Consider the following 14714-nt stretch of genomic DNA (forward strand, 5'->3'; position numbering starts at 1 on the left):
GGCTGAACAAGAGTTCATTTCAATGTCAAAGCCCACTGGATCTATAGATGAATCGAATGATTCTGAAATTGCTTTGGCTCCACTGAATTTCCTCTCATTGTTAAGCGAGTCACACTCTCATGTTTATCTCAGGTTTATCATATGTGCTTCTATAGTATGTTTTTGTGCGATGAATAGTTGTCCTGATTGATGTCAATAATATAGACTATCAGAGAACAAAGAAAAATGATTTAGCATCATTCACTGTTGCTTACAGATACTATCGGATGAGACATTGAACTGAATTGAGTCGAATAAGGAAACTTGTGTCTTCAAATTTGTGTGTGTGTAAGTTTTTAAACAGTAAGATTTTTAATGTTTTTTAAAGAAGTCTCTTCTGCTCACCAAATGTGCATTTATTTGATCCAAATTACAGCACAAGCAGTAATATTGTGAAATATTTTTACTGTTCAGAATAACTAACTTTCTATTTGAATATATTTTAAAAACGTAATTTATTCCTGTGATCAAAGCTAGATTTTTGGCATCATTAGTCCAAGTCGCATGATCCTTTAGAAATCATTCTAATGTGCTTATTTGCTTTGCTGATTGCTGATTATTTTTATTATTATTATTATCAATATTTAAAACGGTTGAGTACTTCTTTATATACATATATATAATTTTTATGGGGTCAGAATTTATAGAAATTAATGCTTTTATTTAGCAAGGATGCTTTAATTTGATCAGAAGTGATGGTAAAGACATTTTTATAATGTTACGAAAGATTTCTATTTCAGATAAAAGTTGTTCTTCTGAACTTTCTATTCATCAAAGAAACCTGAAAAAAAATCTACTCAGCTGTTTACAACATAAAAAGAATAATAAATATTTTTTGAGTAGCAAATCAGAATATTAGAATGATTTCTAAAGGAATATGTGACTGGAGTAATGATGCTAAAAATTCAGCTTTGAAATCACAGGATAAATTGCATTTTAAAATATATTCGAATAGAAAAGAGTTATTTTAAATAGTAAAAATATTTTACAATTTTACTATTTGTGCTGTACTTTGGATCAATAAATGCAGGCTTGGTGAGCTGAAGAGATTTCTTTAAAAACATCTTAAAAACAAATCTTACTGTTCAAAAACTGGTAGTGTATATAGTCATGCAAATAAAAAAATAATATATTCAATTTCATTAATTTTTTTATTTGTGCCAAATACATTTCACTTTTAAGAACAAGCGACTGCATTAGCATCTGATCTACTGAATGGAGTAAGACTGTCTGTTAAACAGTTTACAAGACCAAAAGCCGCCAGATTATGGAAATGCGTCATATCTGCGTGTTTTGATTAGACATGCTCAACTGCCAAGAACTTGAAATCAGATTTACTGACATCAGTTACTGGCTCTCACAATGTCCTGGGAGATATTCGTCAATACTAGACTGTGAAAGAAATAATACAAGAGCTGGATAGTACTGCAGAAATGGGATTTAAATCAATAGTTAGTTTCGGTTTAAACATGATCTATTTTAGATATGTCTCTTATGAAGCGCCTGGCAACAAAAAGGCAATATTCCAAAATAAGGTTCTTGTTATCTGATACTTTCGTATCTTACACCATTAAAAGTGATAAATATGGCTTTGCTTTAAAAATTCTAGCACAGTATACATTAATTTGTAAGTTCAGAATTGAATTCTACAATGCAAAAGCACACATTTCAGACAGTGTCACATGACCTCACATCATGATTGCTTGAAATCTAATTTTGTGCAAAATAATCAGTCAAGATGATGTTAAAAGTCAAGCATGACATTATTTCTAAATTATGATTTACAGTAGAAAGTAAAGGTCAAGTGCATTTCATATTGGGATACATAATTCAGTTTTAATATTTCAGCCTGTGCCTTTTTCTATTACAGTATTCAGAGGAAACTAATTCAGTTTCAGCTGTAAAGCAGCTCTGCAAAAAAATAGTGTCATTATTCAGCTCAGTTTAGTTGTTTCAGTTCATTTCAATAAAGTTAATCAATTTTGAAATTAGTTCAATTCAGCTATACACAGTTTTACAGAAGACAATAGTGTTATTTAGCTCAAAGCACTTTGGTGTTGATTCAATTCAGTTCGAGCTCAATTCAGTTAAAATTTTGTCTCGTTTCATAGTGTCAGTACCGTAAGATAAATGATATTACTGAATATTAGTTGTCTTTTAAACCCCAAGAGAGAATTGTAAATTGCGCACACACAGAATAAACTGCAATCTGAAGACTTCTAATGCATATTCAGAAGCAATCTGTAAAAACTTCCTCTGTTTCCAACTAATTAATACCCTCAGAGCACTCACTATTCCTTACAGATGTATAATTGACAGGATCTTGCTTCAGGACCACTGGTAAATAGCCTGTTCTAGGCTGATCCATAATGTCAACTATTCACAGCCATGAACGTGTGCAAACGCAACATGGATCATATCTGAAGGCAATTACGTACAATCTGACATGTTTTTATGGAAACAAATGCATAAATGATGTTCATTTCAGTCTCAAAGCATCAAATGCACTATGTGGTTTACAAAATAGTCTTGCTACATGTCAGAAGCTCACATGCAAGAGAGAATTTCAACCAATTTGTGCAAGAGGGGTTATTAGAGACTCTAATAACCAAGACCATAGAGGGCAATTTAGAAGTAAACACTCCAAACTGCATCAAACAACCTTTCATATTGTTTCTTGGAGTCTTCACGTTGATTTTATAATTTACTTAATGCATCTGACGAATGCTCAGATGGGTAAGAATAACCTGGTTGGTTTTCTTCCATCCCTCGGTTTCAGAGGAAACAAACAGAGCAAGTCTGATGTCACAAAGTCAAAAGTGATGCAAGATTGGCGTAAACTGAGATGCTAATGGAAGCCTTGCTAACAAAACACCCAGAGATATTGTAGGTCATTACATTGTATGTTTTGTGACTGAGATAGAAAAATGAGTAGTTCAAACTCAGGGCACATACGTATTAGTGAAAAGTTCAATAGAGTGTTTGATGGGCACATCACTTTTCTACACATTGAAAATTCTTGTAAAAGTGCCTTTTTTTTCCACACTGCTAACCTCTGTCAATCAGTTCATTTTGACAAAAATTGTATATTATAGATATGTTCTTTTTTTTTTTTTTTTTTTTTTAAATGGCTACATTAAGAGCAATTGTGTGATTAAATATGCAAATGAGGCATTATCTAATTAAATGCACTAATTTCTAGACCATATATATGATTGTTGGATAAAGGCAGGTTCAAAATTCTTGTTTTATTTTACTCGCATATTAGAGTTGTAAAGGTTTTTACAGATTGGATTTTGGATATCTATGGTTATTACCTCTATAAATCAGAAAACACTGTCAACTGGCAGAAAAAAATACAATGTTTTTAGGAATAAAATGTTATATAAATCAGTGTGAATCATACATGAACAGAAAAAAAAATGAGTAAAGAAAAGATTCTAGTAAATATAAAAAGATTATTGGAGTAGTTTTTACAGAAAAATACTGTTTCATTGTGTTTGTTTGTGAAATATACTATGTGATACTAGCAAGTATCTGAGTAAAAATTGTTTCTATACACCAGTTTTTTTTCAGTGCTCACACCTTTAGATCTATATGCATTTTGTTTTTTGTTTTTTTTAGATTTTGTTTTTCAGTAGTCTGAAACAACACTTGAAATAAATTCCAGTAGTGTATTGCCTAGAGGTCGACCGATATATCGGTTAATCTGCATCGATAGTTGTTTGGCGGAACGGTAATTGGTTATTGGCATTATTTCATTATACTGTAGTGCGTGTTTTCATGTCATTACTAAGCGATGAATTTGTTGACTAGATGCTGCATTAGTGGAGAAAGGACAGCAGTATACTTTTGCGCGTTCGGTGATCAAATAAAGTCTTGTAGACCGCCGCATGATTTGAACGTGACACGTCCAGTGTGTGTGATACCGGATAGCTGCAAGTTCTTCTAGATGTGGCGCTGCACTTTTGCCCATTGTGTGACTAACATATTTTTATGCTTTGATTAGATAACCACAGATGTTCTAGAACAGAAGCAGTTAAATTGTGAAAGTACACAATATCCATATGTTTGCAATTTCAATACTGTGTCCTTTGTGTAAATATTTAAAGATGGTCATCTTTAGCTTGATTGTTGATGTAATGGTAAGACTTTACAATACGAGTCCATTTGTAACATTCAGATTGATAAAAGCTGTAGAACAGAAGTATTGTTCCTTGTGTGTGTTCATTTCAGCATTTACTGATATATTTTAAAAAATTCAGTTGCTTTTGTTAAAATTAATGAACAATGAACTAACTGTAATGATCACTATATAATTAATATTCAGATTTTTATTAATTTACAAAGTATGGTTCAGTAGGCAACTTTTTTTTAAATAGTAGAGCAGTATTTATTTTCCGTTCAGTATCCATTTTAAAAACTGTAGTCGATTAATCGGTATCGGCCAGTGTGGTCCAACCTAGTTATTGGTATCTGTAAAATCCAATATCGGCCGACCTATAGTATTGCCTTCCCAAAGTTGGTGCAATGCTGTTTCATTAAATTCAAGCTATAAAGTTTGTACAGTATAGCTTCCCCAAATGCAGTTCTAGCAGTTATAACCTTAGTGCATCACACATGAAACCAGACTCAAACTATGCCACTACAGTGCATTAAACATCAGAAATCTTTTAAAATGAATTGAAATTTCTTTTAGACTGAAAGAAGTGAACAGTAAAAAGGGGGGTTCATTTAGCATGCTGACATTGGTGGGAGTTTCAAAAGTAATCTGAACTCTGAACTCTGTGGTGATGTAGACTTTGGATACAAAGGACCTGTGGGAGACCATGAATAAAATCCTCTTTCACAAAGCTGCTGTGTCAAGGACCAAAATGAGGAAGCTGAAAAAAAAAAAAAGTTTACCTTTTCTGAACTCAGTAACTCCTGAACTCTTCAGTATTAAATCATGCTAGTCGTTGCCCTCACCTTAAATGCTCTCGAACAAACTGTTATATCAGATTCTCACAGCATCTGCTGATTTGAAAACCACTCTAAATCTATCATTTATTTCATTTTTAAATGTACAAATGAAGACTTCCCAGTGGGACCTGCATGCTTTTCTATCTGTACCTAATATAATGATATTTTTGCTACTGCAAAAAAGCACACACAGTTTTTTTTTTTTAAGCAAATACGTCAAAAATCATTAGGATGTTAAGTAAAGATCATGTTCCATGAAGATATTTTATAAATTTCCTTCCATAAATATGTAAAAACTTAATTTTTGACTAGTAATATGCATTGCTAAGAACTTAATTTGGACAACTTTAAAGGTGATTTTCTTAATGTTTAGATTTTTTGCACACTCAGATTCCAGATTTTCGAATGCCCCTTATGACTGTTTTTGTGGTCCCAGGTCACATATTTTAAAGTCAACAAGGAATTCACACTTTTTACTTTATTTATGCATGTTACTGGTCTTACACTGCAAAAAACAAACAAAAAAAGCAAACAGATTTTTCTTACCTCACTGACAAAAAAAAACAAAAAACTTTCTAATTTTCTAATTTAACATTATAAATATTCATTGCAAATAACAAAATAAATGTGTTACTATTGTAGCACATTTTTTTTCCTCTTATTGCATATTGTTTTACTTGGAAATACAGTAATTATAAAAGTAAAATGGGTTGTGAATGCGTTTCATGTTGACTTTAAAGTCTGACACTTTTATGTCCAGCTTGGCAAACTATTTTGTCCCACATACTGGAACAAGAACATTACACTTTTCAATTACGGTTTCTCAAATAAAGACAGAAACTTTTCAGACATGATTAATTATATCAAACCAGAAGTTTTTAATGAGTTTGTCTCAGAAGATGTGAATGTCTGTATGAATGTGAGGTGTTTGGTACAAGACAAACTTAACTGAACTAGACATACTGGCACAGTTTAATTTGAGGCTCATCAGAAGAAAAAGAAGAAAATCCTAGAGAACTATAATACGAGTACATTCTGATTAAGTATGGCGTTTGCATGATTAAAACATTTCATAGACTGAACAGAAAAGTGCACATAATTAAAGTAAATCTCAGACAATGGAAACTAAATGTGTTTGGCTCTCCACATTATTTCTCTTTGACAAGTTAAAATGTCATATATACACAATTTATGTGTTATTTACCAATTTACACCACTTTTTGACAACTGCTTTGGCCGTACTGACCTCTTGGGCAGGTTCAAAGACTTTAAAAGGGTTCATTCACTAAAGTCAGTGCTCATACGAAGACTAGGATGTACTTTCCTTCTCATGTACATGAGACATTTGAAGGAAATATAGGCTGACATATCAAGAGCTCTGTGCTTCCAGAAACTGAATGGGATTTTCTTGAGAAATTTAGGGCCCTATGATTTCTGCTACGCGGAAAATGTGGACAGAATCGCGGAATCCAGTCATAAAAAAGTAATCTACCGAATAACACGGAATGTCACAGAATTTGTCAAAGTTTGAATGAATTAATCAAAAGTAGGTCATTACACTTAAATCCAACTGCAGTATGGACTAGTATCTGTAGATATTACGATGCAAAATGTGAATCCTGCATGTTCTGTGTGTCTTTGTTTTAATGGATGTAGCAGACGAGTGGTTTTGTTTACTACACACACTGAAGCGTACGTGATGCTCGCGGTGATTTCAGCATTTGACCGTTCCATTTTAGGAGAACTAGCGTCATATCATAGACACACAGAAATGTAAAGGTTGACATGGCAACCTTTCAAAATAAAAGTCCAGTTTAACTTGAAGACATTGTGCCAGAAATGTAATACTACTATTACTACTACTACTAAAATGAAACAAACATTATTTTTTAGGGTATAATCAAACAACATTTCTTCCATGTTTTAATTTTAATAGTAACTTCTCCTTTGTTTACCAAAAAAAAAGTTTGCTTAATTTTCAAAAATTAAAAGATTAATCAAATTAGTGTTGTATGCCTTCATTCGATAACCAGAACATTTTAAATACAAAACACAGAATTTCTGAGGGTAAAAAAAAACCTTTCATAAGGCTATTTTAGGAAAAAAAAATGAATAAATTAAGTATGCATTCAAATAATTAGACATGCTAAAACACAGAATTTGATCATAATAAAACATATGGTGAGAAAAAATAAAACATTTCATAGGGCCCTAAACATGTCATTTTTGTTAAACCTTTATTAAATTGATGTGAAATTGTATGTGTTTCATGATTTTAATTAATTAGATATGCTCTTTGATTAATAAAATTGAATTTACCATTAAAAAGGAGTTTAGAAAAATGAAAACAAGAAAAAAAAAATTGAATGTTTTCAAATCTTTTTTGAATTGATTTGAAAAATTGAAACAGATTTCATAGGGCCCTAGAAATTGTGTGGAAGGACCATACAAGTTCCTCTTTCCATTGATGCCAGACTCTTTAACCCGCTGCTGTGCAATTCACACTCATCTCAACATCAAATGGTCCAATGTTTGTCTTTGAATTGGACGTTTCAAGTTTATGGCTGTGTTACAACCTCAAATAATCCTTATTCATCTTTTCTTTCGAGATCATTGACAATCAAATGCACAGGGGTTGCTTATTTTGGCTTGCTTTTATTGTGGTGTGCTTCTTTGGGGCTTGTTTTCCCAGATCAGATGGCTTATTTTTTTAGTAAGATTGCAAATAATTCCAGTGCAGTGTTTGTGAGCATGATGCACATGACTAAATCAAGAATGGCTTTTTGTTTTGCACAGCTGGGCCAATTTCTTTAATGATGTAGAAATTGGTTTATTAAAACGACCTGATGGCAGGAGTGTGAGATGAAGCCAGGATTGCTGAGTTTGTTACTATTCATAAAGCTGACATTTATATTAATAACTTTTGGAAATCCAGCTAAAAAGATGAAATGTTTGAAACATGGTTTCTAGGAGGTTCAAGCTAGTTTAGATGACTGATCAGACTGATCAAAAGTGACATTTATAATGTTTATATTTCAAATAAATGCTTCTTTTAAACATTTTAGTCATCAAAGATCCAAAAAAATGTTATTACAGTTTTCACAATACATGTAAAGCAGGCCAAGTGTTTTCAACATTGATTTTTTTTTTTTTTTTTTTATAATAAATGTTTCTTGAGTAGAAAATCACCAAATCAGCATATTAGAATGATTTCTAAAGACTGGATTAATGATGCTGAAAATTCAGTTTATATAACAGGAGTAAATTACATTTTATAATATATTAAAATAGAAAACAGTTATTTTAATTTGTAAAAATATTTCACAATATTACTGATTTTACTGTATTTTTAAATCTGCTTGGTGAGCAGAAGAGACCTCTTTCTTAAGCATTAAAAAAAAATCTTACAGACCCCAAACTTTTAAACAGTAGTTTTAAATGTTTTTCGAGCAGAGAATCTGCAGACATAAAATCAGCTTGTTATCCATCAGGAGCAATATCAAGTCTTACCTGGACACAACCAGAGGCAAAATCAACATCTTTAACATCCTCATCAGCAGCTCTCCAGGAAACTGGAAGTATTTCACTTCCTAGAGTAGAAATGAGACATAACTATCAACAAAACATGGACCAGTCCCAACTTTCAAAGACATGAAAATCAACATGTGAGAATTGTTAATATGGATTTGGCCTTGAGACCTCTTTCCCATTGTTCTGAGAAAGATGATTTTATAAAAGCACCTCAGGCTTTAGGTTAATGTTGCCTGACAGTGCCGTTCAGTGCTCAGGGCTTGTTTCAAGAGTATTGGGTTTTGGTTCAAAAGGAATGAAATGGCTGTCAGACATCATGCTGAGGTTTTGACTTTTAATGTTCCCAGAAATTATCCAAAATCAGTAGGTTTCCCCACACAACTGAGAAATTATGTCTGGTGGCTGTTTGAATACTGGTTAAACTGTTTATTTCATATTTAACTTTTGTGAATATTTTTTACTTACGATGCCAAAAAATAAACACTTTGAAAAACAGAAAAGACTTTATTGTTTTTTGCTTTTAAAACACTAAAATATGAATGCATGACTTTAGTTTGCTCAACATTGAAGACTCATCTTCTGAATCATCCAACAAAAAAAGAGAAAAAACTATTTTTTGTCTAGTTGAGTTTCACAAACTCTTTCAAGTGTTGTTTTTGGTATTTTTTTCTTTTTATCTCAGTTACCGTTTCAGCTCTAAAAGGACGTTTGAGAATCATTTTACCATCAAAGGGTTTGATAATCAGACATAAAAATGCAGATGATGTGCAAAATGCAATAAATACTATTTACACTAAACACAAATTATGTTAGATACTATTTCATGAGTTTTGTGAACGTAAATGTAAGGCTTTTTAAGACCTATAAGAACAAGCAAAAAATGTATAATTAAAACAACTCCAAATCTCCCAAATCTTTACAAAGGGAAAACAAGTTTATTTTTCTGATCCCACTGACTGATATATATTCTTGTTTTGAGTATAAACCCACATATTTGTAGCAATAGCCAAAAAACCAAGAAGGGGTCAAAATGATCGATTTTTCTTTTATGCCAAAAATCATTAGGATATTAAGTAAAGATCATGTTCCATGAAGATATTTTGTTAATTTCCTACTGTATATATATGAAAACTTAATTTTTTGATTGGTAATATGCATTGAACTTCATTTGGACAAATTGAAAGGCGTTTTTTTTTTTTTTTTTTTTTCTTCCAATATTTAGATTTTTTACCCCCTCAGATTCCAGATTTTCAAGTTGTATCTCGGCCAAATATTGTCCTATCCTGACAAACTATACATCAATGGAAAGCTTATTTATTCAGCTTATGACATTTGTTTTGTGGTCCAGGGTCAGATATTGTCTCTGACAAGCTACAACTGAGGTTTTCTGTTTTTACATCAATCTTTAGTGTTTTTTTATAGTGCAGATTTTTGGCATATTGCATAGAAACCAAGGTGGTATGCAGTTTCTCAACACAGAAGGATGGTTAACTTCGGAAACTCCAGAAAACAGCTGGTAACAGCAGATATTACTGAGCAACACATCCCTTCATCTGCAGTCCGAAACTAAAGAAACTGCCTGGTGATAACGGTCAAATCTCTCTCTCTTTTTCTCTCAGTGGTTGGATGCTTGGCCTGCAGTCAGGACCCTGAGAAAGCCTCTTTGCTTAAGCTCTGCTGGTTTTGTGTCGTGCTATGAGAGCACAGGACTGCCAGAGCCGAGAAATTAATCCATCTTAAAACTCAGAGCGCTACTCCGTAGACTGCTCAGTGCTCACGCAGACTCATACACAATTATAAATAAAATATTTGGATGAGTGCTTGCTGGTAAAAGCAAATGTTTAAATATCTAAATGTCAATAAATGTCATTCATAAATACATAAATTCACACAAAGATTTAATTGCAATTATCCATACAGGCACGGATCGCCAATCAAATCAAATGCAGATGAGCTGAAGGCCACTGTCAAAGAATCCTGGGCTTCCATATCACCTCAGCAGTGCCGCAGACTGATCACCTCCATGCCACGCCGAATTGAGACAGTAATTAAAGCAAAAGGAGCCCCTACCAAGTATTGAGTACATATATAGTATATGTGTATGTGTATGTGTGTATATATATATATATATATATGTAATAATTTTGAAACAAAAAATGAGGCTCAAAATTATTAACAAACGTGCGTGTTTATTTCAGCCTACAAAACACTAAAGTAAATATATATATGTATATAAAAATGTATACAGAACGGTAAATATTAAACAAATATTTGTCCGACAGCTCAACAAAATTACCGGACCGAGTCTGACTGGAGCCCGAGTCTTTTCTGTCTCTTTCCCATTACACTAAGCATTCATTAAAATAGCTAAGTTTTGCTTTTAATAGGAACGTGGTTATTTATCTTTTCATTTCTTCATAAAGTTAATTTATAAATATGTTTGGAACGTTTTTGCTATTTAAAATAACGACCAAGCGGCCAGAGGCAGGCAGTGAGTAGATCAATTTTGCCCTCTCAAATCATCACGACTTGCCTGAAATAAAATCTTCAAGCATATCATAAAGGGTAAAGGGTCTAATTTTATTTGCATGCACTCACAATATCAACAAAATGTTGTGCTTTTGTGCGCTGCCCAAAAATGAGACGAAACTCAGCCAATACTTGCCTTACAGTCAGGATAAATGTATCTATAGAAAGCTTTAAATTAGTTACTACTTTAAAACAAAAACATTCAAAAAAGAAAAAAAAAAAAAAAACTCTTTCATTATCCACAAGTTTCTGGGGGGCGCTACTGTAAAAAAGAACGTGGGTCCAACTTCCGGTGAGGCGGCGGACGTAGTATACCAATGGTATTTGTGTGCTAATTAGCGAAGAGGCAACGTGTTTTTTTTAGACCATTGTTTACTTTGTAAAGACGCACATCTTTATGAGAGATGCCATTACGTTCTTATATGCACAAAATATGCTTTTCTAATTTGTGTTCCCACATCATTAGCAAGTTTGGATCTCTAAATCTTGAATGACTGTCAATTAGTGAAATGATATTTGAACCGAGACATCAGAGCTTGAGTTAAAGGGCATGCCAGATAATGCCTCGATTTGAGGCTTGTTAACGGAGAAATCCCTTTCGTAGAAACCTCACTTTCTGTCCAGTCATGTGCGCGATTCACTTTGCGTGTCGTAATATTCGACCCCCAGATCTTACTTTGCGAGCACATTTTCATTGGGACCTATTTAATAATTACATTAAGGAAAATTAAATATATTCCATATATATATCAGGGGTGCTCAATCCTGCTCCTGGAGATATACCTTCCTGCAGATTTTAGTTCCAACCCTGACCAAACACACCTGTCTGTAATTATCAAGTGCTGCTTCAGATCCTAATTAGTTGGTTCAGGTGTGTTCGATCAGGGTTGGAGCTGAACTCTGCAGGAAGGTAGATCTCCAGGAGCAGGATTGAGCACCCCTGATATATATATATATATATATATCAGGGGTGCTCAATATGCAATTAATATATGTGTACATTATTTTTCTATTACATCATATTGATATTCGTACTGGCATTTAATGGCACTATTCAATGGGTAAATTAATTTATCAGAGTAAGAAATTCAACAAACAAACACACACACGGTTAGGCGACACTGGCTCAGAAAACACTAGTTTATTAATGATTCATTCAAGTATCTTATTATCTCCCCCCTACACATTCATGGTAATTACTTTTCCCTGAGCTTTGCAAGCTTTAGCCTATTATGTGCATTTGAAAGCGGACCTCTTCCGGCAGCTGTGAAGGCACTTGCGTGTGCAGCTGCTGCCAGCAGGGACACTGAACACGGCCACGGCAGAATAATTGTTGCAGAAACACTGTATTTTATGCTTGTTATAGATTGTGTGACGTCACGTGCAGTACTGCCGGTGGCAACCTAGGCGCGGTTGTCATTGCGACCATCACAGCCCCTCTCAGAGAATTATTGCTTGGGAAACAATTGTCAAGATTTCTGATGAAATCCCAAAAGAGACATATGTCAGGGGTCTTTTTCTGAGAAGTAACAGACTTGCAAATGTCTCCATTTGCTCTCCATTTAAGCAAGATATTGCATAGAGATAGGGAATGAAATTTTTGTGAAAATTATCAAATGTGCTAGCGATGGCTGGCAACTTATAAAAAAAATGCTGTGAGGGAAAGAATTTGAGGTTTAGGTATGAACAGTCAAATTCAATATGAACAAACAAATGATCTGAGCTGCTATATATTCATATGGCTCTGTCTATCAGCTGTTGAGTACATTTTCAGTTATAAACGATTAAAGAGCGAATTCTGATAAAATGTCCCTCAGATCCTTCAGAAACAATCAGAAAGAGAATGTGATGCAGAAGATGATGCTGCGAATGATAATGTTGGCTATAGAGCTTTGGTGTGCTGCATTTTGGCAGTAAGGACTGGCTATTCAGAGCTGGATAAGTGTGTGTCTCTGCATGTGTTACTGTATCAGTTCAAGTGGCACTATGCACTTTGATTGAGCTGTTGACATTTGCAACCCAGTAATCAACTGAGAGACTGACCACACAGACAGTCTCTAATAACATCCACAGAGCTCATGCAAAATACCTTTCAGAATGCCTGCAGTTCTTTTTACTTTTACTGGGTTCCCCAGAAACATTTAGACACACTTCACATTTGAATGCCATTGCAGTAGACAACAAATTATCACTAGAGCTATAATTGTATCATTTAAAACCAAAACAAACATTTTTTGAGAGATGTTTTGCTTGAAGAGTGTGCAGCAGGAAACATTTGGATAAACCGGCAGAATGTATAGTTTTATTCTTGTACACGCAAAACAGACAGTCCAGTTTGGAATGTGAACGTGCAGAACTGCTTATGGCCACGTTCACACTGTCAGTTTTTAGGACTGACAACCGCATTTACTTAGAGGTGTGAGTCTCGAAATGTCCCGTTCACACAGCAGCTTACAATCGCTTTTCTAATATTGTCTGTGTGAACGTAGGCTAGGTTTGACAGTAGGCGCGTTTCCATTACCCTTCAAGATGCGCAAATTTAAATTGCGAATTGAAAATACGCCTAATGGAAACGCGTCAATTTCACAAAAACTCCCATATATCGCAAAAAAGTTTTTACGCTCGCATGAGGTGGTTTTTCAGGCAATTCGAAAAAGGAATATTTCTCAAAACTGCAATGGAAACGGCTTTTTCTCATTTACAGGTCACATGGCATATATAAAAAGTCATATGATCATTCTTCAACGTACTATAAATTCCAAGAAACACTTCATACGTAGCCGTTCTCAAGTATAAGGGGCTTTCCCTGATATTAATGCTTAGACTGTGTACGCTGCACGCATCTGCGGCGCGTAACGGCTCCGACGCACCGGAGCTGATGTTTATACCAGCAGCGCCACACACGTTTCTGAAGCGGCTCTTCGCGCTGCTTCTGTAAAGATACACGCATACGCCATCGATTAAATAAAGCCAAAATCCGTCCAAATCCCACCAAAATCCGTTGCCATGACCTATCGCGAGGGGAACAAATCACGTTTTAGTCGCATAACATCGGTTAATGGAAACGTTGTCATTTCGTAGTACTTTTTTTCGACATTTATAAAATATCGCCAAAGTTTTGTGCAGATCTGTAATGGAAACACGCCTAGTCTCGCAGTACGCTGTGGATTAATATGTGAGGCATGCAGTGAAATTATTTTAATACATTTACTACATTTTAATAATTATTTTAATCTTAATGTTACTTTTCATGTAGTTAACGTCTCTAAATTCTTTTGACATTTTAACTTTTAACTTTCTAATTTTTTAACTTTGTAGCTTAGAGGGCTGGTCAGAATCATTTTAATAATTCGTAAGTAATATAATATAAAATAACGTTAATTATTATATACATTCGTTTAAGGGGGGCAGCTGTAGCCTAATGGTTAGGGAGTCGGGCTTGTAACCAAAAGGTTGAGGGTTTGAGTCCCAGGTCCGGCAGGGATTAAGGGTGGGGGGAGTGAATAACCAGCGCTGTCTCTTCCCTCAATACCACGACTGAGGTGAGTCCCTTGAGCAAGGCACTGATCCCCCAACTGCAATATGGCTGCCCACTGCTCCGGGTGTGTGTTCACCTTGTGTATGCGCGCACTTGGATGGGTTAAATGCAGAGC

At 34.2% G+C, this 14714-nt stretch overlaps 1 protein-coding gene across 2 annotated transcripts in view; it reads right to left on the reverse strand.

Annotated features, from left to right (window-relative positions):
• slc1a7b (solute carrier family 1 member 7b) overlaps positions 1-14714 on the reverse strand; it is an 81357-nt gene that overhangs the window by 38164 nt on the left and 28479 nt on the right. For both annotated transcript variants that reach the window (XM_051096997.1, XM_051096996.1), the window contains one exon: positions 8512-8591. In XM_051096997.1, the coding sequence (XP_050952954.1) occupies positions 8512-8591 (80 nt within the window). The remainder of the gene's footprint in view (positions 1-8511; positions 8592-14714) is intronic.

Source organism: Labeo rohita, chromosome 23 (assembly GCF_022985175.1).
Source record: "Labeo rohita strain BAU-BD-2019 chromosome 23, IGBB_LRoh.1.0, whole genome shotgun sequence".
Lineage (NCBI taxonomy): Eukaryota > Metazoa > Chordata > Actinopteri > Cypriniformes > Cyprinidae > Labeo > Labeo rohita.